Source organism: Myxine glutinosa, chromosome 6, assembly GCF_964187855.1.
Source record: "Myxine glutinosa chromosome 6, kmMyxGlut1.1, whole genome shotgun sequence".
Classification (NCBI taxonomy): Eukaryota; Metazoa; Chordata; class Myxini; order Myxiniformes; family Myxinidae; genus Myxine; species Myxine glutinosa.
The window spans coordinates 182143493-182163709 of record NC_136266.1 but is presented as its reverse complement, the minus strand read 5'-3'; the positions used below and the strand labels follow the sequence as shown (position 1 = coordinate 182163709).

At 41.6% G+C, this 20217-nt stretch overlaps 3 protein-coding genes across 4 annotated transcripts in view; 1 reads left to right on the top strand and 2 right to left on the bottom strand.

Annotated features, from left to right (window-relative positions):
• Positions 1 to 20217, bottom strand: part of LOC137429002 (FYVE and coiled-coil domain-containing protein 1-like) — a 168241-nt gene that overhangs the window by 9988 nt on the left and 138036 nt on the right. For both annotated transcript variants that reach the window (XR_013623915.1, XM_078780921.1), the window contains exons 2-3: positions 18580 to 18684; positions 15445 to 15655 (exon numbers count right to left, since the gene is read on the bottom strand). Coding sequence is in view for 1 of the 2 variants with exons in the window: in XM_078780921.1 (XP_078637047.1) it covers positions 15445 to 15655; positions 18580 to 18684 (316 nt within the window). In the remaining variant the exon portion in view is untranslated. The remainder of the gene's footprint in view (positions 1 to 15444; positions 15656 to 18579; positions 18685 to 20217) is intronic.
• The window catches only part of LOC144892699 (uncharacterized), a 400706-nt gene that overhangs the window by 296275 nt on the left and 84214 nt on the right, over positions 1 to 20217 (bottom strand). The gene's annotated exons all lie outside the window — the stretch shown is intronic.
• LOC137429314 (C-X-C chemokine receptor type 4-B-like) overlaps positions 1 to 20217 on the top strand; it is a 43616-nt gene that overhangs the window by 10087 nt on the left and 13312 nt on the right. Inside the window, exon 2 of the mRNA XM_068119269.2 lies at positions 18874 to 19204. The gene's annotated coding sequence lies outside the window, so the exon portion shown is untranslated. The remainder of the gene's footprint in view (positions 1 to 18873; positions 19205 to 20217) is intronic.

Below are 20217 nucleotides of genomic sequence, written 5' to 3'. Positions count from 1 at the left end.
TAACAGATGTTTATATAAATCGTTTAAAATAAAAAAGGCTTTGCGTGTGATATGATTTAACAGATGTTTATATAAATCATTTAAAATAAAAAAAGGCTTTGCATGTGATATGATTTAACAGATGTTTATATAAATCGTTTGAAATAAAAAAAGGCTTTGCGTGTGATATGATTTAACAGATGTTTATATAAATCGTTTGAAATTAAAAAAAAAGGCTTTGCATGTGATATGATTTAACAGATGTTTATATAAATCATTTAAAATAAAAAAAGGCTTTGCGTGTGATATGATTTAACAGATGTTTATATAAATCGTTTAAAATAAAAAAAGGCTTTGCGTGTGATATGATTTAACAGATGTTTATATAAATCGTTTAAAATAAAAAAGGCTTTGCGTGTGATATGATTTAACAGATGTTTATATAAATCGTTTAAAATAAAAAAAGGCTTTGCGTGTGATATGATTTAACAGATGTTTATATAAATCGTTTAAAAAAAAAAAAAGGCTTTGCGTGTGATACGATTTAACAGATGTTTTTATAAATCGTTTAAAATATAAAAAAAGGCTTTGCGTGTGATATGATTTAACAGATGTTTATAGAAATCGTTTAAAATGAAAAAAAGGCTTTGCGTGTGATATGATTTAACAGATGTTTATATAAGTCGTTTTAAATAAAAAAGGCTTTGCGTGTGATATGATTTAACAGATGTTTATATAAATCGTTTAAAATAAAAAAAGGCTTTGCGTGTGATATGATTTAACAGATGTTTATATAAATCGTTTGAAATAAAAAAAGGCTTTGCGTGTGATATGATTTAACAGATGTTTATATAAGTCGTTTCAAATAAAAAAGGCTTTGCGTGTGATATGATTTAACAGATGTTTATATAAGTCGTTTAAAATAAAAAAAGGCTTCAATTTCTGATATTTTGCCTTTTCATTTGGGCCCCACCAGTGAAGCCCCAGCCGTAGAGCGGGTACCGTTGCTAGTATTACAAATACATCAATATGGAGAGACTGATAATGTGCCGCACTGAATGCAGCACAAAAGCCATTAAAATAATCCGAATCTCTGAGCTGGAGGCCGAAGCCCAGGGCTAGTTCAAAGATTTATCAACCAATGCCGCCATTCAACTGCAAATGGGTGAAAGGCCTATCAGGGTCTTGCTGGCATTTCTCCGGTATGACACAACCCATGGTCAGTGCAGCAACAAGCTTTCTCCACAATAGATTGCTCTATCTTTCACAAGGCTTCTCCTCAAGGGCCTGTTCAAGTACCACAAGGCCATCTCAATTCCCTGCTCTCTGTCATTGGGTCCTCTCCTCTGTGGACTGTTGTATCCATCACTAGGCCCTCGACTTATCAATAACATGTGGTCATCAAAAAACAAGTTCCTTGTTGGACCCCGTAAGTTGTGTGTTTGTTTCCATCAACCTGTCACTTTCTCTTTTCTGTGGAATCACCTCTTTGCTGTTCTTCCTGATTTTGAGTATTTGACCCCATATTACAAATACAGATAATGGCCAAAACCCCCCAAAAAACACCAATGTAAAGTACGGGCAGTATGCACCATGGCATTGAGTCCACCAGTGTCTGGAATTCTGCAGGAGGGATGCCGTACCATTCTTCCACGGAAAAGTCAATCAACTCACACTTGTTTGATGGAGGTGGTTCGAGAATATCCCATAAATGCTCTATTGGGTTCAGATCTGGTGACTGCGATTGGTCATGACATATCAATAACAACATTGTCATGCTCATCAAACCATTGGGTGATGGATGACACGTGCTCTATGGATGGGGCCATTGACATCCTGGAAGACACCCCCTCCTGGCAGGAAAAAATGCTGCAACATGGGGGTGAAGATGATCACTCGGTACCATTAAGTAGCGATTGGCATTGATCTTGCATTCTAAGGGAAAGACTGCACTCAAACCATGCCAAGAAAATGCGCCCACAACACTACAGAACCACCAGAACCCTTCACTGTTGGAACCAAGCACTCTGGGTTGTAGAGTCCTTCAGGCTGGCGCCACACATGCATTTGTCCGTTTGTTAAGAACGTAGTGAAGGACGATTCATCTGCCCACATCACATTTCTCCATTGTTCGGTAGTCCATTGCCTGTGCTCTTAGCACCACTGCACCTGCAACGTGCATTGCCAGGTTGATGAGCGGTATGCCACTCTGTGGTTATATACTCTGTATATATACATATATATATATATATATATATATATATATATATATATATATATATATATATATATATATATATATTGTTACGGTCCGCGGATAAGATGTTGTTTGCCGAGCGGAGGCGCCGCGGCCGAACAGTTTTTCCCCGACTAAACCCGATTCCCTGAACGTTGGCCAGATCGCGCCACAGCTATTCAATGAGGGAAAAGACAAAGACGACACGGATATGAAGAAGAGGAAGACGAAGGCAAAAAGGTTTGAAAATACTACTAAATTTATTTACTATGTACAGGCTCAAAATAACCAAGGAGAAGGAAAGATAAGAAAATAATATACAGAAGCTTTTAGAGACACAGTGAAAATTACTAGCTTATACAAACTTAATTAATACCCAGGACAGAACAAACGAAGACGACTCACACGGGGAATGATGATAGGAATGGCAGAGGTGGATGGCTTGGAGTTGTATTGTGCAGCACGATCGGCGCGTTTAGCAGCCGCCGTTCCCTCGCGGCCCTGCTCAAAACCGCCGTCCAGGCCCCAAGCGGCTGTTGAGTGTTGTTGCTGCTGTGGCCGCCGCTGCTGCTGCTGCTGTGGACGTCGCGTGCTTTTCCAGGACTACAACAGGCTTTGTGCTTTCTGGGATGTCCTCTCCTTGGATGTTCTCTATGCTCTCTTGGTCCAACAACTCTTTCTCTTTCTTGGTCCGACCACTCCTCACCATCGACAACCCAACGCAACCAACGCAACAACTGACCACCACAACGCAACCCCCGCTCTGACCAAAACCACACAACTCAGCTCTGCTCTTGTCATGGACCTCTCTTGTCATGGACCCCCTTGTCATGGACCTCTCTTTGTCGTGGACCTCTCTTGTCATGGACCTCTCTACGCAGCTTTGCTCTGACGACTCCCTCCTTATCACTCTTGCGCCCGCGCTTTTATACCGCCTCCGGCGATTAAGCCACCGGCCTTCAAGACACGCCCATCGGTGTGCTCACCTCGGCCATGGTTGGTCGCGCGACCCTCTGGCTCCGCCCTTGATGACGACGGGCGGGCACGCCTTTCTTCCCCGACCCAAGCACATGTTCAATGGCGGCTTTGGAGGGGATGTAATTGGCAAATTGAGGCTTGGCCATGACGAAAGGGGGAATGGAGGTTTTTGGGAATGGGAATTTTTTTTTTTTTTTTGTATACAATATCGAGGCTCGTGAAAGAGCGAACATTAATCACACAGAAAGACAAACCGACACATAAAACATATAACATAGGGAGCGGTAGACAAGATGGGGAGAGAGGGGGAAGGACACAAACACAACATTTGAGAGCAGGGACCGAGAGACATGGAGACATCGAGAGATCTGAGAGAGGGCGAGGGCTTTGGGGGGGGCGTGGGAAGGGGGCAGTGGGAGAGGTACCTGGGAAGGGGAAGGGGGCAGTGGGAGTGGGAATGAAGGGAATCTATCTATTTCACTTGGTGCAATGGAGTGTCATTTTAATGGAAGACAAGGCCTTACCCTAAAACACATAATAAAGATATAAGCTACTGAACAAGGGTTTTATAGTGTCCTTCAATGGATGCTTTATGGAATTAACTACCGGAACGCCCTTTGACCTTTACACAACACTGGAGGCAGGAGGGGCCAGACTCAAGCAATAATAATAATACACACAATCAAAAAAATACAGTCCTCATATCCGCAACAATATATATATATATAATATATATATATATATATATATATATATATATATATATATATATATATATATATATATATATATATATATATATATTATACTTAAGGTTATATGGTTATGTATGCACAGTGCCTATAGAAAGTCTACACCCCCTTTCAAAATGTTCACCTTTTGTTACCTTATAGCCCAGAATTAAAATGCATTATATCGAACTTTTTCCACCTTTATTTACATATCGTAACCCACAACTTCCAAGTGAAAAACAAATTCTACAAATTTCAGAAAATTAATTAAAAATACAAAACGAGAATATCTCCGTTGGATAAGTGTCCACCAACCCCTCCCCCCACTCCCCACCTCCTTTATAATAGCAATTGTAAATTAGCCCAGGTGTAACCAATCACCTTCAAAATCACACACAATGTTGATTGATCATCACCTGTGTTAAATTGTAGAGATTCTGATTATTTCAGAATAAAATCACCTGTGCCTGTAGGTTTTCTCTGATGGGTAGTGCATTTCACAGCAAAGACTCAACCATGAGCACCAAGGAGCTTTCAAAAGATCTCCGGGATAAAGTTGTGGAAAGGCACAGATCAGGGGATGGATATGAAAATATTTCAAAGGCCTTGAATATTCCTTGGAGCACAGTCAAGACAATCATTAACAAGTGGAAGGAGTATGGTACCACCAAGACCCTGCCCAGATCAGGACGTCCCTCCAAACTGGATGACCAATCAAGGAGACTGATCAGAAAGGCCACCAAGAGGTGGTAACTTTGAAAGAGCTACAGGCCTCTATGGCAAAGACTGGTCACTGTGTGCATGTGACAACAACAATACACTTATCCAACCAAGATATTCTAGTTTGGTATTTTAATTAATTTTCTGAAATTTGTAGAATTTATTTTTCACTTGGAAGTTGTGGGTTATGATGTTGGTGGAAAGGTGGAAATAAAGGTGGAAAAAGTCTGATTTTTAAAAATCGTTCTCCAACCTATAGTTTTGTCTTAAAATCTCAACGTTTCGGCAACCTGGCGTGCACTGGGCCTCCACCAGCATTTATCAAGAGTAATTCCCTTGTTTACCTCCTCCCAAATATACCTGGGCAAAGGGGTGGGCCTATTATGTCAACCAATCACAAAGCGGTGTTGCGAGACCTTGTGACCATTGACCCATGACAAGCTTGTGTTGCGGGTGTTTTGTGTGTGTTTGAGCGGTTTGAGATTGTATTGTGTTTTGTTATCCTTGTCGCCTGTGTCGGTTATGTACCACTTTGTCCTTGTCCTCCTCCAGGCATCGGTGTCTCTCTGGTGTATTTATGAATGAGAGGTCCGTATGCCTGTGGTAACGCCACAGTCTCCTCTGTCAACGGTGCTCTCATTTGGCCAGTGCGCCAGGCCTCCAGTATTCCCCTCCTGGCACGATTCAGGGATGCCGCCAGAACATTCACATTGTCCTGTAGAGGAACATGGCCGCCATTATTCCATGCTTGGCAATAGCAGATCCTTCTGGGTGATTACACTCGAAGGCCTTCTGGTGTTCATTAATGCGCTGGCCTAAGGTTCTTCCGGTCTCGCCGATGTATTCTCCACCACAGTCACATGGAATGGTGTATACCACACCTGTGCGGTCATTCTTTCATCTTTTGTCTTTGTCGTTGGTCAGTGCACGTCTCAAGATGTACATACTGTAGGTTGATAGTTAGCCCTCACCCCGACCGGTCTCAAAATCCTGCCAACCCTTTGGGCTACTCCTGGCACAAATGGAAGCACACAGAAACCATAACACAAATTATAACACACAGAAACCATAACACAAATTGTAGCACACAGAAACCATAGCACAAATTGTAGCACACAGAAACCATAGCACAAATTGTAGCACACAGAAACCATAGCACAAATGGTAGCACACTCCTGGCACAAATTGTAACACATTACATTCGTTATTCGTGCCTGTTGTATGTGTCCATTCTAACTCTCTAAAAAACAGTAGGTTTCCTGTTTGGAATGATTTTCAATTTTGTTTCACTGCCAGACAGACGGAGTAAAAACATTATCTCTCCTCTGACGAATTTGGCGTGCGAGACAAATTCAACGCAAAGTACAGTAATATGAAAAAGTAAGTACACCCCGTGTAAAGTTTTGACTTTTTCAACATATTTCAACATACAGCTACTTGATCTTCATTTCAACAATATTGATAGATAAAGGTGATATAATATCACAAATATCATGAAACATTTACATTTTGTAGTCCATTGTATAATTTAAATAAACATAAATGGAAATTTCGCATGTGGAAAAAGTAAGTACACCCTTGGCTCTAATAGGTGGTATTGCCCCCTTTGGCAGAAACAACCTCAAGGAGGCGTTTCTTATAACTGTCTACCAGTCTCTGACATCGACTGGGAGAAATTTTTTCCCACTCCTCCATGCAGAATTCTCTCAGCTGTGCGATGTTTGAGGGGTTTCTTGCATGCACAGCTCGTTTCAAATCCCCCCACAACATCTCGATGGGATTTAGATCCGGGCTTTGACTTGGCCATTCCAGAACCCTCCATTTCTTTCTTTTCAGCCATTCCTTGGTGGATTTACTGGTATGTTTAGGGTCATTGTCATGTTGCAAGGTCCACCTTCGGTTGAGCTTCAACTTTCCGACAGATGGCCTCACATTATCCTCAAGCACCCTCTGGTACAATGAAGAATTCATAGTGGATTCTATGATGGTGCGCTGCCCAGGCCCTGATGCAGCAAAGCTGCCCCAAATCATAATATTTCCACCACCATGCTTTACAGTTGGTATCAGGTTCTTGTGGTCAAATTCTGTCTTTGGTTTTCGCCAAACATGTCTTCTGGTACTGTGGCCAAATAGCTCTACCTCATCTGTCCAGGGCACATTGTTCCAGAAGTGCTGGTCTTTGCCTCGGTGTTCATTGGCAAACTTTAGTCTTGCCCTGATGTTCTTTCTGGACAGCAAAGGTTCCCTCCTGGCACACCTCCCATGTAGATCAAATTTGTGCAGCCTTTTCCTAATGGTAGACTCGTGCACTTTGACATCAACAGTGACAAGTCACTGTAGGTCCCGTGATGACATTCTGGGGTTCTTAGAGACTTATTTCAGCATCTTGCGGTCTGCTCTCAGGCTGAACTTCCTGGGGTGGCCTGGCCTGAACAAGTTGGAATTTGTTTGGAATCTTCTCCACTTGCAGGTGATCTTCCGGACAGTTGAATGATTGATTTCAAATTGTTTGGAGATCCTTTTAAATTCCTTCCCAGACTCGTAGGCATCTATAACCTTCTTTCTGCAGGCCTCAGAGAGCTCTTTTGATCTAGGCATGGTGACGCCGTACACTTCAACAACAAAGTGCAAACCAAACTAAATGTCTGAGGTTTAAATAAGACAGGTTCCTCCAAAATCCTCTCTAACGATGTTCTAATCATTTGCACCTGAGCTGGTGCACCTGATTCTAATTTTAGGTATTTGAAGTAGTGATAAATGTAGGGTGTGCTTACTTTTTCCAGATGCGAAATTTGCATTGATGTTTATTTAAATTATACAATGGACTACAAAATGTAAATGTTTCATGATATTTGTTATATTATATCACCTTTATCTATCAATATTGTTGAAATGAAGATCAAATAGCTGTATGTTGAAATATGTTGAAAAAGTCAAAACTTTACATGGGGTGTACTTACTTTTCCACGTGTCTGTACATTAAACGTTAAAATTAAAGACTCGTCTTCCGATTAATGTTCAGATTCGTGGTGAAAATATAGCATTTAATCCAAATAAGTTGTTCCTCGATCATAAACTGATAAGACGGACCAATTGCTTAACCTCCCTTTTCGCTTCGCGTGCGTAGGGTAACTACACAAGTTAAAGTTAAACCTCTATTTTAAGCTTTAATTTATCAGTAATAGAGTTACCACTAACCTTTCAACATTTTTTAAACGAACAAAGTAAATTATCAATAGATTACACCAAATTGTTTACTTCTTGTAATTAATTACTTGTAATATATTAATTAAAATTTACTTGTAATATATTAATTAATTATATTGATTAATTAAATATAATAATATATTAATTTATATAAATTAATTGATATCATAAAATATAAATTAAATTGAAATTAATAATTTTTTAATTAATAATAAATTAATAATTTATTTATATAATAAAATATAAATTTATAATATAAATTTATATAAATTTAATTAATAGAATAACATTAATTAATATAATAAATTAATATATAATTAATATATAAATTTATTATATTAATTAATTTTTGTCAATTATATTTAACGAGCAGAAGTACCCGGCATTGCTGGGCAGGGGAGGAGAGGGGAGGGGGAAGGGGAGGGGGGAGGGGGAGAGGGGTGGGAGGTGGGAGGGGGGAGGGGGGAGGGGGAGGGGGGAGGGGGAGGGGGGAGAGGGAGGGGTAGGGGGAGGGGGAGGGGGAGGGGAAGGGGGGAGGGGGGAGGGGTAGGGGGAGGGGGAGGGTGGGAGGGGAGGGGGAAAAGGGAGGAGGAGGGGGAAAAGGGAGGGGGAGGGGGAAAAAGGGAGGGGAGGGGAGAAGGGGAGGGGGTAGGGTGGAGGGGGGAAGGGAGAGGGAAGGGGAGGGCCAGTCAACAATGACGTTGCAGTTCTCATGGTCGGAGAGCAGCACAACAATCACGACATCGTCCTGCATCTTCGCAACAGCACGAAGCGGATTTTGGAGACTCACCGATCCTGTGACGCCCTCCAGTACCGGCGTTGCCGGGCGGGGGAAGGGAGACCCGTACATTCCCAACCCGTACATTCGCCCTCTCGACTCAAGCTCACTCGGACAAAAGCCTCTCACAAATTACACCGTGAAGGCCCAATGGCCATGTCTATGCCACAAATCAAGTACGCGAGCGAGTCGGGCGCACTGAATTGAAAATAAATAGAACGCTCATACTCCGTGAAAAGTGAAGCCGCCGTGTCGCCATCTTGGTTAGCACGACACGACCAACTCGCTTCACGTATCTCGTTTGTTTTGAACGTGTGAATTACGTGCGAACGCGTAACTGAGTTTATGGCGGCAAGGAGCATCACGTGATCGCTCTGAGCGAATCAGCGCACTGCTCTGCCACGTGATCAGATTCCATGTATAATATTCCTCGCTGAAATGCGCTGAGGTAAATATGAATAAAAAATATGGATCTCGTAAAGATGAAAGAAAGAAAAACCTATGTGGTGTGAATGGCAATGTTCCTCGCTGTAATGTGAAAAAACGCAATCGCTTTTCGCTCTGAAATACGTGTGAACGCGTAACTGAGTTAATGGCGGCAAGGAACATCACGTGAGCGCTCTGAGCGAATCAGCGCGCTGCTCTGCCACCGGTCAGATTCCGTGCATAATATTCCTCGCTGAAATGCGCTGAGGTAAAAATATGGTAAAAAAATATTATGAAATAATTTTTTTTAGGTCGGCCATGTTCTTCCCAGGCTCAATGGCCATGTCTATGCCAAATATCAAGCACGTGAGCCTCTCCGTTTAGGAGTCTATCGGTAACATTACACACACACAAACAGTGTTTTATATATATAGATTTACTTGTAATATACACAAAGAATTAAGTTAAGCACCCCCCCCGTTTTTTTACAACCTCGCACATTACAAGTTTGTTGTCGTCAAAACAGTGTAATATACCCATGATATTGCTATATTTTCTGGAGAAGTGATATTATGGTCACATAAAAACATAACAATCATGCCGTTTTCAATATTTTATTCTGAATAATTTAAGGTGAAATGTTTTGGGAATTTTAGGCATATTTTCACCTCAATTTAAGTATGGAGCTATAGGTCCATCACGGACAGTGTGGATGACGTTTATGTTTTCTAACGTACAGTCATTGTTCTGAGAAAACCTCTAGCGATCTTTGCGTCAATAACGTGTGTAGGACCCACGTGATCGGATCACTGACTCAACCAATCACTTTTTTTCACTTTGATCACTCAATTTCATCAATGGATAATTGCTAATGTCATACCAATCATTATTTGATCTCACATACCTTAGAATATATGCCAATGTATACATATACACAAAGAATATATATTAGGGGGTGCTTACCTTAATTCGTTGTGTAGGGGTGCTTAACTTAATTCTTTGTGTATATATTAAAATTTTACTTGTAATATATTAATACCACTAACCTTTCAACATTTTTTAAACGAACGAAGTAAATTATCAATAGATTACACCAAATTGTTTACTTCTTGTAATTGCAGAAATGTCATTGCATGCAAGGGTTAAAAATCTGAAGAACCGGCGTAAAGACGGAGATGAAACCTTTCTGTAAAGTTTGTAAATTCTGGACGCGAGAGTTGAACCAGATCCCCAGGATTTGAGAGGTAAACGTGAAATGAAAATCCTGTTTGAGAATAGCACATATAATTGAGAGAAAATATTGAAACTTCAGTGTCACAACTCGTGGAAAGGTATTTACCCACAGATAATTCCAGCACACCTGAAATGAGCAAACCAAAAGCGATTTATTGATCTCATTACTGCTCCGGCAAAGAAGATTCCGAAAGCAGGTGGCCACAAACTTGTAGTCGAATACAGGAAATACGTCTCGACAGTGGTGAGAACCAGAACTTAAACCACAAAACTCCGCACCTGCATTCCAAACCACAATCACCGTAGTCAGGCTTTCTGAGTAATACAAGAAAAAAAAACCACACAAAATCACACCGCATGACCTTGTCACCACAGCCTCCGGCCTAATCTGCATGTTTCCATTAACAAACCTGGGAAAGTGGTTCAACAGCTGTAACAACCTTATCTGTAGCACATATAGATGGAGAAACTCTCACAATCACTGAGGTCACAAGTCCATCTTGTGACATCAACGACAATACACGGATAACCTTTTTGAGCCAAATCTTCAATATAAAAATCCAGGTGACAAGTGCTGTCACCTGAACCTACAGCTTTCTCAGCACTTTTATTTCCACTTCTAATACACCTGTTGTAGTCGTAAAAGCAGAAAGCATCAAGTGGAAAAATGCACAACAACAACACATTTCACAAATTTGCTCAAAAGGAACAAAAATGGAACAGACCCATTGATTGTCGACTGTATCCTGAACTTTTCTCCACACACAGAAATCGTGTCACTAGTCGAAGTCAACTCGTTAAGCATCTCTCCAAAAAGTACTGTTCTTACAGACCTTTGGTAACCAATTGATGATTTCCTTTGTTTCTTTCCAATGCTCCTAAAACAAAATAGGACCACAGATCCTGAAACTCACCTGGATCAGGGGCAACAGTTACTCAAACCCCCCACAGACTCTGTTAGTCCCCAATATTTTTAGTGCCGTGAACAAACTTTGGTGCATCACGGGTGATGAAAGTTGTGGTCAAGTTTCATCGAAATCGTGTGTGTAGTTTCTGAGGAAAAAGCAAATACCTATTTAGGGGGGTCAAACCCAGATTCACTTTGACCCCCGGTAGACCCCCTTCATCCCAAATTTATTTTTAATGCCGTGAACAAACGTTGGTACATTACAGGTGATGAAGGTTGTGGTCACGTTTCATCAGAACTGTGTGCGTAGTTTCTGAGAAGTAAGAAAACAACTATTGTATTTTGGGGGTAACTCCCCCTCTACCCCTCCACACCCCCTCTCACACACACCCCGTTGTGCCCTATCTTTTTTATGCCGTGAACACACTTTAGTACAGTGGTTCCAAAGCTTTTTTCTGTCGTTTCCCCCTTCAACCAGTTTAACCATCCGGATTCCTCCCCCCCCCCCCTCTATATATATATATATATATATATATATATATATATGAACAAGCAAAAAAAGTAGCCAAAACACAAAATTTATTCGCTTAATAACATAAAAAATAACATTAAAATATAGCAACACACACACCCACACATTCCTGCACATACATACAAACCTACAAGTTTCCCCCCTGGAATCCTAAAATTTCCCCCCAGGGGTAAATTTCCCCCAGGTTGGGAAATGCTGCTTTAGTACATCATGGGTGATGAAGGTTGTGGCCAAGTTTCATCGAAATCGTGTGTGTAGTCCCATTTTGGGGGTTCAAACCTGGACCCACTTTGACCCCAGGTAGACCGCGTTAGACCCCAAATTTTTTATTAATGCCGTGAACAAACTCGAGTTGCAACATACCAAGTATCATTTTAGCCGTTTGGTCGCAATCTCATCAGCAGTTTCGGGGAAGAAGTTGCATATGTTTACAAACGGACGGACGACATGCCATCCCACAAGCTCCCCAGAACTACTTTCCAGGTGAGCTAAAAATCAACATGAAGCATCTTCCAGCAGGTCTTGCCCTGCTTGGTGTTCCCATCTGAGCACACAGCTCATGATGTTGAGAGCCCATGTCCAAATCGCATCCGGTTCAAATTATCCGTCATCTCCTAATATTATTGTGATCTGTGCAAAAGTAAAATGCTTTTGGGTATATTCAATCAAAATGGCATCAACAAAAATAATAAAGAATAAAGAAGAAGTAGTTCCTCAAAAATTTTTATTCACTCATCTCATCCCCGATATTGTTGTGAACATGGGCAGAGTGGCAGCTCGGAACTTGCTTCGATTCTAAATCTCAATTCTAAAGGCATCAAGTCCGCTTCTTACCAAATAAGGATAGACCATTCAAAGTTGTTGTTTTAGACACTTCAGATAATCTGATAAAGTTTATGTCATTGAGAAATTTACTGTTACATTTGATGGTTTTAAACACTCCCGACCCTAAAAGAACCCGACAATCCTGAAACCCTGACAGCAGTGACCTGAGATGTTGATGGTTTATTTAATTTATTTCGGTAAAGTAAAACAAAACGCAAAAACAATTTTAATAATAAGAAATAAAGTTTGAACATGACGAATCTGGAAAGTGTGACAGAGCATTTTTTCAAAAGATAATCTTCTAACCATGCTAGACTAGTCGATAACCCACATGGTCAAGATGTTATCTTGCGGTGTTTGTTTATTCTGAAAACAAGGAAATACATTAACCAAAAGTTGTTGCTGACTATGGCCTAAAAGCGAGGACTTTTCCTATTTTTTACATCAATTTTTGAACAAAAAATGGTTTGCTAATTATTATTATTATTATTATTATTATTGTTATTACAATAATGCCAATCATGGACAAAACCATCAACAACTTCCTTTTTTTACTTCCCATAATTATTCTAATTTAAATTGGGTCAGAAGAGGTAAATTATCCGCACCTTACTAAACACCTTAAACACTAATATTACAGACATCAAAGTTACGTCACACATGTTGGCTTACAATGACAAGCAATTATTATTAAACAATACCCATGGTGCTCACCTGGTAGAATAAACAGTATACTACACTGACGAAAGGTATTTTAAACCAATTTCAATGGTTGCTAGAGGACAGGGCAGCATGGAGAATCATACTAACACAATCATAAGACTTTAAACAAACAAACAAAAAAATCCCTATTTTGGGGGACAAACCCCCCTACCCCAACCCCATATACCTCCTCAGGCCCCAATTTTTCTAATGCCTTGAACAAACATTGGTACATCACGGGTGGTGAAGGTTGTGGTGAAGTTTCATCGAAATCGTGTAGTTTCTGAGAAGAAAGCAAATACCTATTTTGGGGGGGTCAAACCTGGACCCACTTTAACCCCCCGTATAACCTATCAGACCGATTTTCTTAGTGCCGTGAACAAACTTTGGTACATCATTGGGGATGAAGGTCGTGGTCAAGTTTCATCGAAATACTGCGTGTAGTTTCAGAGGAAAAAGCAAATTTCTATTTTGGGGGGTAAAACCTGGATCCACTTTGACCCCCCGGTAAACCCCCTTAAACCCCGATTTATTTTAAATGCCGTGAACAAACTTTAGTCACACCACAACAAGCACCATTTGTGCCAAGTTTGGTCACAATCCCTTCAGCGGTTTCGGAGAAGAAGTTTCAAGTGTTTACGGCTGGACGGACTGACGGACGGACGACGCGCCATCGCATAAGCTCCACTGAACTTCGTTCCAGGTGAGATAAAAATTACCCATGCGGTTTCATGCTGGATTTTAGTCACAACATTGAAAATGTTTTTTTTTGTAAACTTGAAGCAATGGGGGACCACACTCGGTTGGGTAATGGTTGGCGTAGACTCTTCGAGGGTCCGCTCTGAGTCTAGGAGGTCAGCGCTTCAAATCCAGGCCGAGTCATACCCAAGACTACTTTCCATCTACTTTCTCAACAATCCTCTCCAAGAAGTTCTGTCGCTCAAGATTTTGGGTCTCACTATCTGCCATGATCTTTCTTGGGAAAACCACATTTCCAAGCTGGCCTCCAAAGCCAGTCGCCGACTGGGCATCCTCCGTCGTGCGAAGTCCTTCCTCGGCACACCTGAGCTCCTCACCACATACAAGGCTTTCATCCGCAGCTCAATGGAATACTGTTCTCCCCTATGGGCCGGTGCTCCTGCCTCACACCTAGCTCGGCTTCACGCTGTTGAAACCAAAGCTTTGAGAATTATTGGAATCTCCCGCGATGAAGCTATCTCTGAGGGCCTTTCACTCACTCACCGCAGGCAGGTAGGTGGTCTTTCTGTCTTCTACCGACTCCTCTCCGGCCTTGCACCCCCAGCTCTCTCTGTGCTCTGTCCCCCAAATATTCCTACAGGTCGCACAAGATCTGCCAGCAACCCTCTGATGGTTAAACTGCCGAAATCTCGGCTCTCTGCTCACCTTCACTCTTTCATTCCTCTTTTCTCCCGCCTCTGGAACAAACTCCCTCACTCCCTTCAATCCCACTCCTCCCTCCAGGTCTTTAAAACAGCTGTTCACCACCATCTCTTATCTTCCCCCATCCAAAACCTTGATCTTTTCTACCCCCGCTAATGCACCCCAGATCCACCTTGTTTGAAATTCCAACTTCTTTCCTGGAAGTCCTGGCAGTGTCCATATGTTTTATACCTCTCCCACCGCCCCCTTCCCATGCCCCCCCCCCCCCAAAGCCCTCGCCCTCTCTCAGATCTCTCGATGTCTCCATGTCTCTCGGTCCCTGCTCTCAAATGTTGTGTTTGTGTCCTTCCCCCTCTCTCCCCATCTTGTCTACCGCTCCCGATGTTATATGTTTTATGTGTCGGTTTGTCTTTCTGTGTGATTAATGTTCGCTCTTTCACGAGCCTCGATCTTGTATACAAAAAAAGAAGAAAAAAAAAAAAAAAAGACTTTAAAAATGGCACGTGTTGCTTCCTTACTTGATGCTCAGCATTTAAAAGGATAGAGCATGGACAATCCCCATTGGTTGGCATCCATGGGGTTTGGTGAGGAGGAAAAAGCCCTGCTAGAGTGGTGAGAAAAGTGGCGCCATTGTTGTGACGTCGCTGGTACCCAGACGGCACTTCCCCCAAGATCAGTGGCTGTTTTAAGTGTTTGTCTCATCAGTATGTCCATGTGTGTGTGAGTGGCAGCTCTATTTCGAGCCTTAGACATTGTAAAAAAGAAGCATCATGAGGGGAAATCTCTTACCCGAGCCTGATCGAGGGCACGCTCCTCATCGCCCCGAAAGACGACGCTGAAACCGATGTTCCTGTGTTCGGAACTGAACTCCCATGCCAAAGAAAAGTTTGCCTCCTCCAACTCGAGCAGAACGAGTGCATAGCATCCGGCTCGCACAAACAGCTCCCGTATTAAATGCCCAAACTCACAGAGTTCCTTCAAAGAGTACCGCTGGACCGTACTACGAATAGAAACACACGAGGGGCACATGCAAACACCGGTAGCTATGGTACATCTCGACACGCATGATTAGCTCTGGCTCAAGCACCATTCTACACTGGCCATTGATGATCCCATCCAGACCCCACCTCAGTGATTACCAGTTAAAGTGTGGACACCATTAGAGGGAAATCATGGTTTCATCACTCGTTGGTGATTGGTCAGCGACAGCGTAGACAGAAACGCGCACCACCGGGTCTCCCAAGCATGCACCACATGCAATGTCGATAGTAGTCAATATGAAAATAACAAAAAAACAATTGTGTAGCTTTTCATAGTTGCCTTATGTAGCTTTCTTTGGCTAGAAGAGAATGAATGAATGAATGATCGTTTTAAGGCCATTTTCCCCACTAGAGCGGGGGTTAGCCTTGCGGGCCCCATGACAATCATGGTTCCCTGTTTGAGGCAGTTTTATGGCCGGATGCCCTTCCTGACGCCAACCCTTGGTCGCCTCCTACGATGCGCAGGGATACGGTGTACCTATTCTAAACCGGGGTACACACCGGGAAATTGGCTAGAAGAGATTGCAAGTTAATTATAAAGACCCTAGCCACCTGAGGATAGGACAATCGATTAGGTGAGAGCTGATTGGTTGTTCCCTCCAATTACGGGTGAGAGGTGTGATTGAGTCTTGATAGACTGTATTTATACAAACATAAACTGAAGAAACTCTCAGTCTTATTGAAATCCATATTCCATGACCATCTGGGCCATCAGCTGATAAATGCAATCAATACATATTTATGGTGATGTTGCAGGAACTGCTATAATAAGGGGTATACACACAACTCACAAATGCCAAATGTGTTTTGGTGCACGAGTTATCAAGTGACCACTATATTCAACATGTGTGTGCGTCTGTCTGTGTGTCTGTGTGCGTGTCTGTCCGCAGCATAACTACCCGATGATATCATCCGGTCTTGATGAAACTTGGGTGGGAGGTCGATATCATGATCAAGTTGTGTCCTGCCTAGAGTGGGCGTATTGCGCCCATTGTGGGCGGAGCCACGCCCGAAAAAGATGTCTTTATAGGGGGTAATCGATTTCAAGCTACATCTTCTCCGAGGGGTTTGGTGAAATCTGACAGGGGTTTCGATATTTGGTTAGGCCAATGTCATGTGTCTAGCCCCACAGAGCTCGATTCTTCATTTTTCATTTTTTTGTTTTTCCCCCCCTTTTTTTTTTCATTTCATTTTTCACTGAATTTTCGGTATTGTGTAGCTAACTAACCTCATAACTGATTATACATTATTTTCTATCTCATTTCAAGGTCAGTAACCTTCGTTTTGACATTTCCGGGCCTGGCCTGTCCGGGCCTGGTTATAGTCCGTCCTTTGTCATTGAATACCGCTCGCTCGTGAACCATCGTCGTCTCCTGACTTGTTGGATTTAATTTTAAGTGAGGGTTCAGTGAACGAAAAGTAAAATATGTTGGTGATCATGAAGTTAAGGTTTGAGTTGGTCATGATTTCCCTCTGTTGTAAGCTATCGTTGTATCCTTCTGTCTACCATGACAGTATTGTGATACGAAGCATGCAAAATTCATTCCTGGTCTGGTGTAAAATGTCTGGTGTAAAATGTCTTTACTCTTTGTCTGGTGTAAAATGTCTTTACTCTTTGTCTGGTGTAAAATGTCTTTACTGTTTGTCTGGTGTAAAATGTCTTTACTCTTTGTCTGGTGTAAAATGTCTTTACTCTTTGTGTGGTGTAAAATGTCTTTACTCTTTGTCTGGTGTAAAATGTCTGGTGTAAAATGTCTGGTGTAAAATGTCTGGTGTAAAATGTCTGGTGTAAAATGTCTTTACTCTTTGTTTGGTGTAAAATGTCTTTACTCTTTGTCTGGTGTATAATGTCTTTACTCTTTGTCTGGTGTAAAATGTCTTTACTCTTTGTCTGGTGTAGAATGTCTTTACTCTTTGTCTGGTGTAAAATGTCTTTACTCTTTGTCTGGTGCAAAATGTTTTTACTCTTTGTTTGGTGTAAAATGTCTTTACTCTTTGTCTGGTGTATAATGTCTTTACTCTTTGTCTGGTGTAAAATGTCAGGTGTAAAATGTCTGGCGTAAAATGTCTGGCGTAAAATGTCTGGCGTAAAATGTCTGGCGTAAAATGTCTGGCGTAAAATGTCTGGTGTAAAATGTCTGGTGTAAAATGTCTGTATTCTTTGTCTGGTGCAAAATGTCTTTACTCTTTGTTTGGTGTAAAATGTCTTTACTCTTTGTCTGGTGTATAATGTCTTTACTCTTTGTCTGGTGTAAAATGTCAGGTGTAAAATGTCTGGCGTAAAATGTCTGGTGTAAAATGTCTGGCGTAAAATGTCTGGCGTAAAATGTCTGGCGTAAAATGTCTGGCGTAAAATGTCTGGTGTAAAATGTCTGGTGTAAAATGTCTGTATTCTTTGTCTGGTGTAAAATGTCTGGTGTAAAATGTCTGTATTCTTTGTCTGGTGTAAAATGTCTGGTGTAAAATGTCTGTATTCTTTGTCTGGGGTAAAATGCATTCCGTTTGCTTTGCCAGAAGCGGCCCGATGCTGTGTACCTTCGAAACAAAATTAAACAACTGTGTGCCATAAAGCAGGTATTTGAGGCACCGACACACAGGTACAGCGGCCATCTGTAATTCATCAATACATTTGCTTACACTTGTTTGTTCACGATAGAAAAATAAATCAGGTTAGTAGAGATAGAGATTTTTTTTTTTTAATGGTTTAACCCAAAAAATTTTTTAATGGTTTAAACAAGCAAACCCAAAGTCACCATTCTATGCTCCAAAATCAAATGACTTGTGGCCTTAACAAGACCAAGTACACTTTACCAAAGGCCCCTCGTACACAGAAAAAGCCCAGCCCGAGTGGGCCAACTACCAACATGGCCTATTACATACTCACACCGGCTCAAAATCTTGGAGCAGGACGAGCACAGAATCCCAGCTGGAAGGGGATCGAGAAGTCTCTTCCTGATTTTTGTGTTCCACTTCATTGGAAAGCAGAGATCTGTGGGAAAAGGATAGCAGAAGCACGTTTAGACATGAATGTGTCATATTCCAAGTATTTGTCAAATGGTTAATTTTAAAATTACATCAACACTGAGTTAACAGCTTAAAGTTCATTTATTGAGTGTCTCGTTAATAATCTGATTCCACAAACGAATTTGATCACCATTCCACCTCCCTTCCACCACAGGAGAGGGAAAAAGAAAACGACGGAACATTTGTGGCACAAGAACATTGCATCACCAAATTAGGTCTTGAGGTTGAGTTAACCACACTTCCCACAGATGCAGGTTTGCATAAAGGGAGCAAACATTGACAATGTGTCCAACCTCGTCCGCACGTCCAAAACCGCCAGCAGCTGCTGCAGTGCAGGTCAACGCGGAGCAGCTGAGCTCGACGAATGAATCACGTTTGTGTGTGACAATCTCGAGCTCTCGTGAGAACAGGAGCTCAAGGTGACGCAACGTCGGGGAACGAAAACGGACAGCACAGGAGAACTTTCCACAACACCTGCCTTACAGGTAAGCTTTGACAAACACCTTAAAATCTTCATGTTACTCGCTGCTGGTTAAGCGAATCACTCATCGCATATAGTGAATGGCTCTGTTGAAGATGAAGAAGTTTGTCATTTTTCTTATATCGAGCAGAAATTGGACCATTGCATAAAAATGAACTCGTTATATAATGTTGTTTACGATGATGAAACCAAATGACAATCATCTATTTTATTGTTTTGTGTATATAAATGTTGAGATCGAAGACCTCAAGGGAAGGAAGAAGAAGAAGAATCAGAGGAAGAAGAACAACAATGTTTAATAAAATCGATTATATACACACGTGTGGAACGAGGCTCAAGAATGCGCCGCCTACACGCAGCGGGCAATTCCTCAAGACACTCGCTGAAAAATAAGTGGAAAGGCATTTCATTTATAGCAAAATATTAGACAAGAATCTGCGCTAAAAACATAGCAATACAAGGCCATAAGGACAACATCTCCCATTGTCCCGTCCTACAGAAGGTCAAATTTAGACAACAAGATGTAAGCATAATGATAGGCTACGCTTTTTTTGGCTATCTATCTAAACATATCAGACCCGAGCGCAGGCCGAAGTAAATATTCTTATACACTAGGCTAAATGGTAGATGAATGATTGGATACACATGCCGAATACCATTACAATCAAGTATATGTAATGTCTATATTTCTTCCGAGGTGTTAGGTTACGTCCTTGCTTTAGAAGACATACTGAAACTACAAAGATATATAATTAATTATTCCCTTCGTGAAGGAGGCATTTGGCGCCATGTTTTCCTGTACGTGGGTCGCGAACATTTTATCTACTGTTTGGCACATAATTCAAGGACTAATTTACTAGGCTAAGGATCCACCCTGCACGTCGAGCCTCGAAACCACTTTTTGTCCACTCGCCTCTGCCTGCAGCTGAGTTCAAATCAGTTTTTTGAAGCACGATATATAATTTCAGATGTTATGATCAATTGAGTCATGGGGCTAAAACCCTAATGGCTGACATA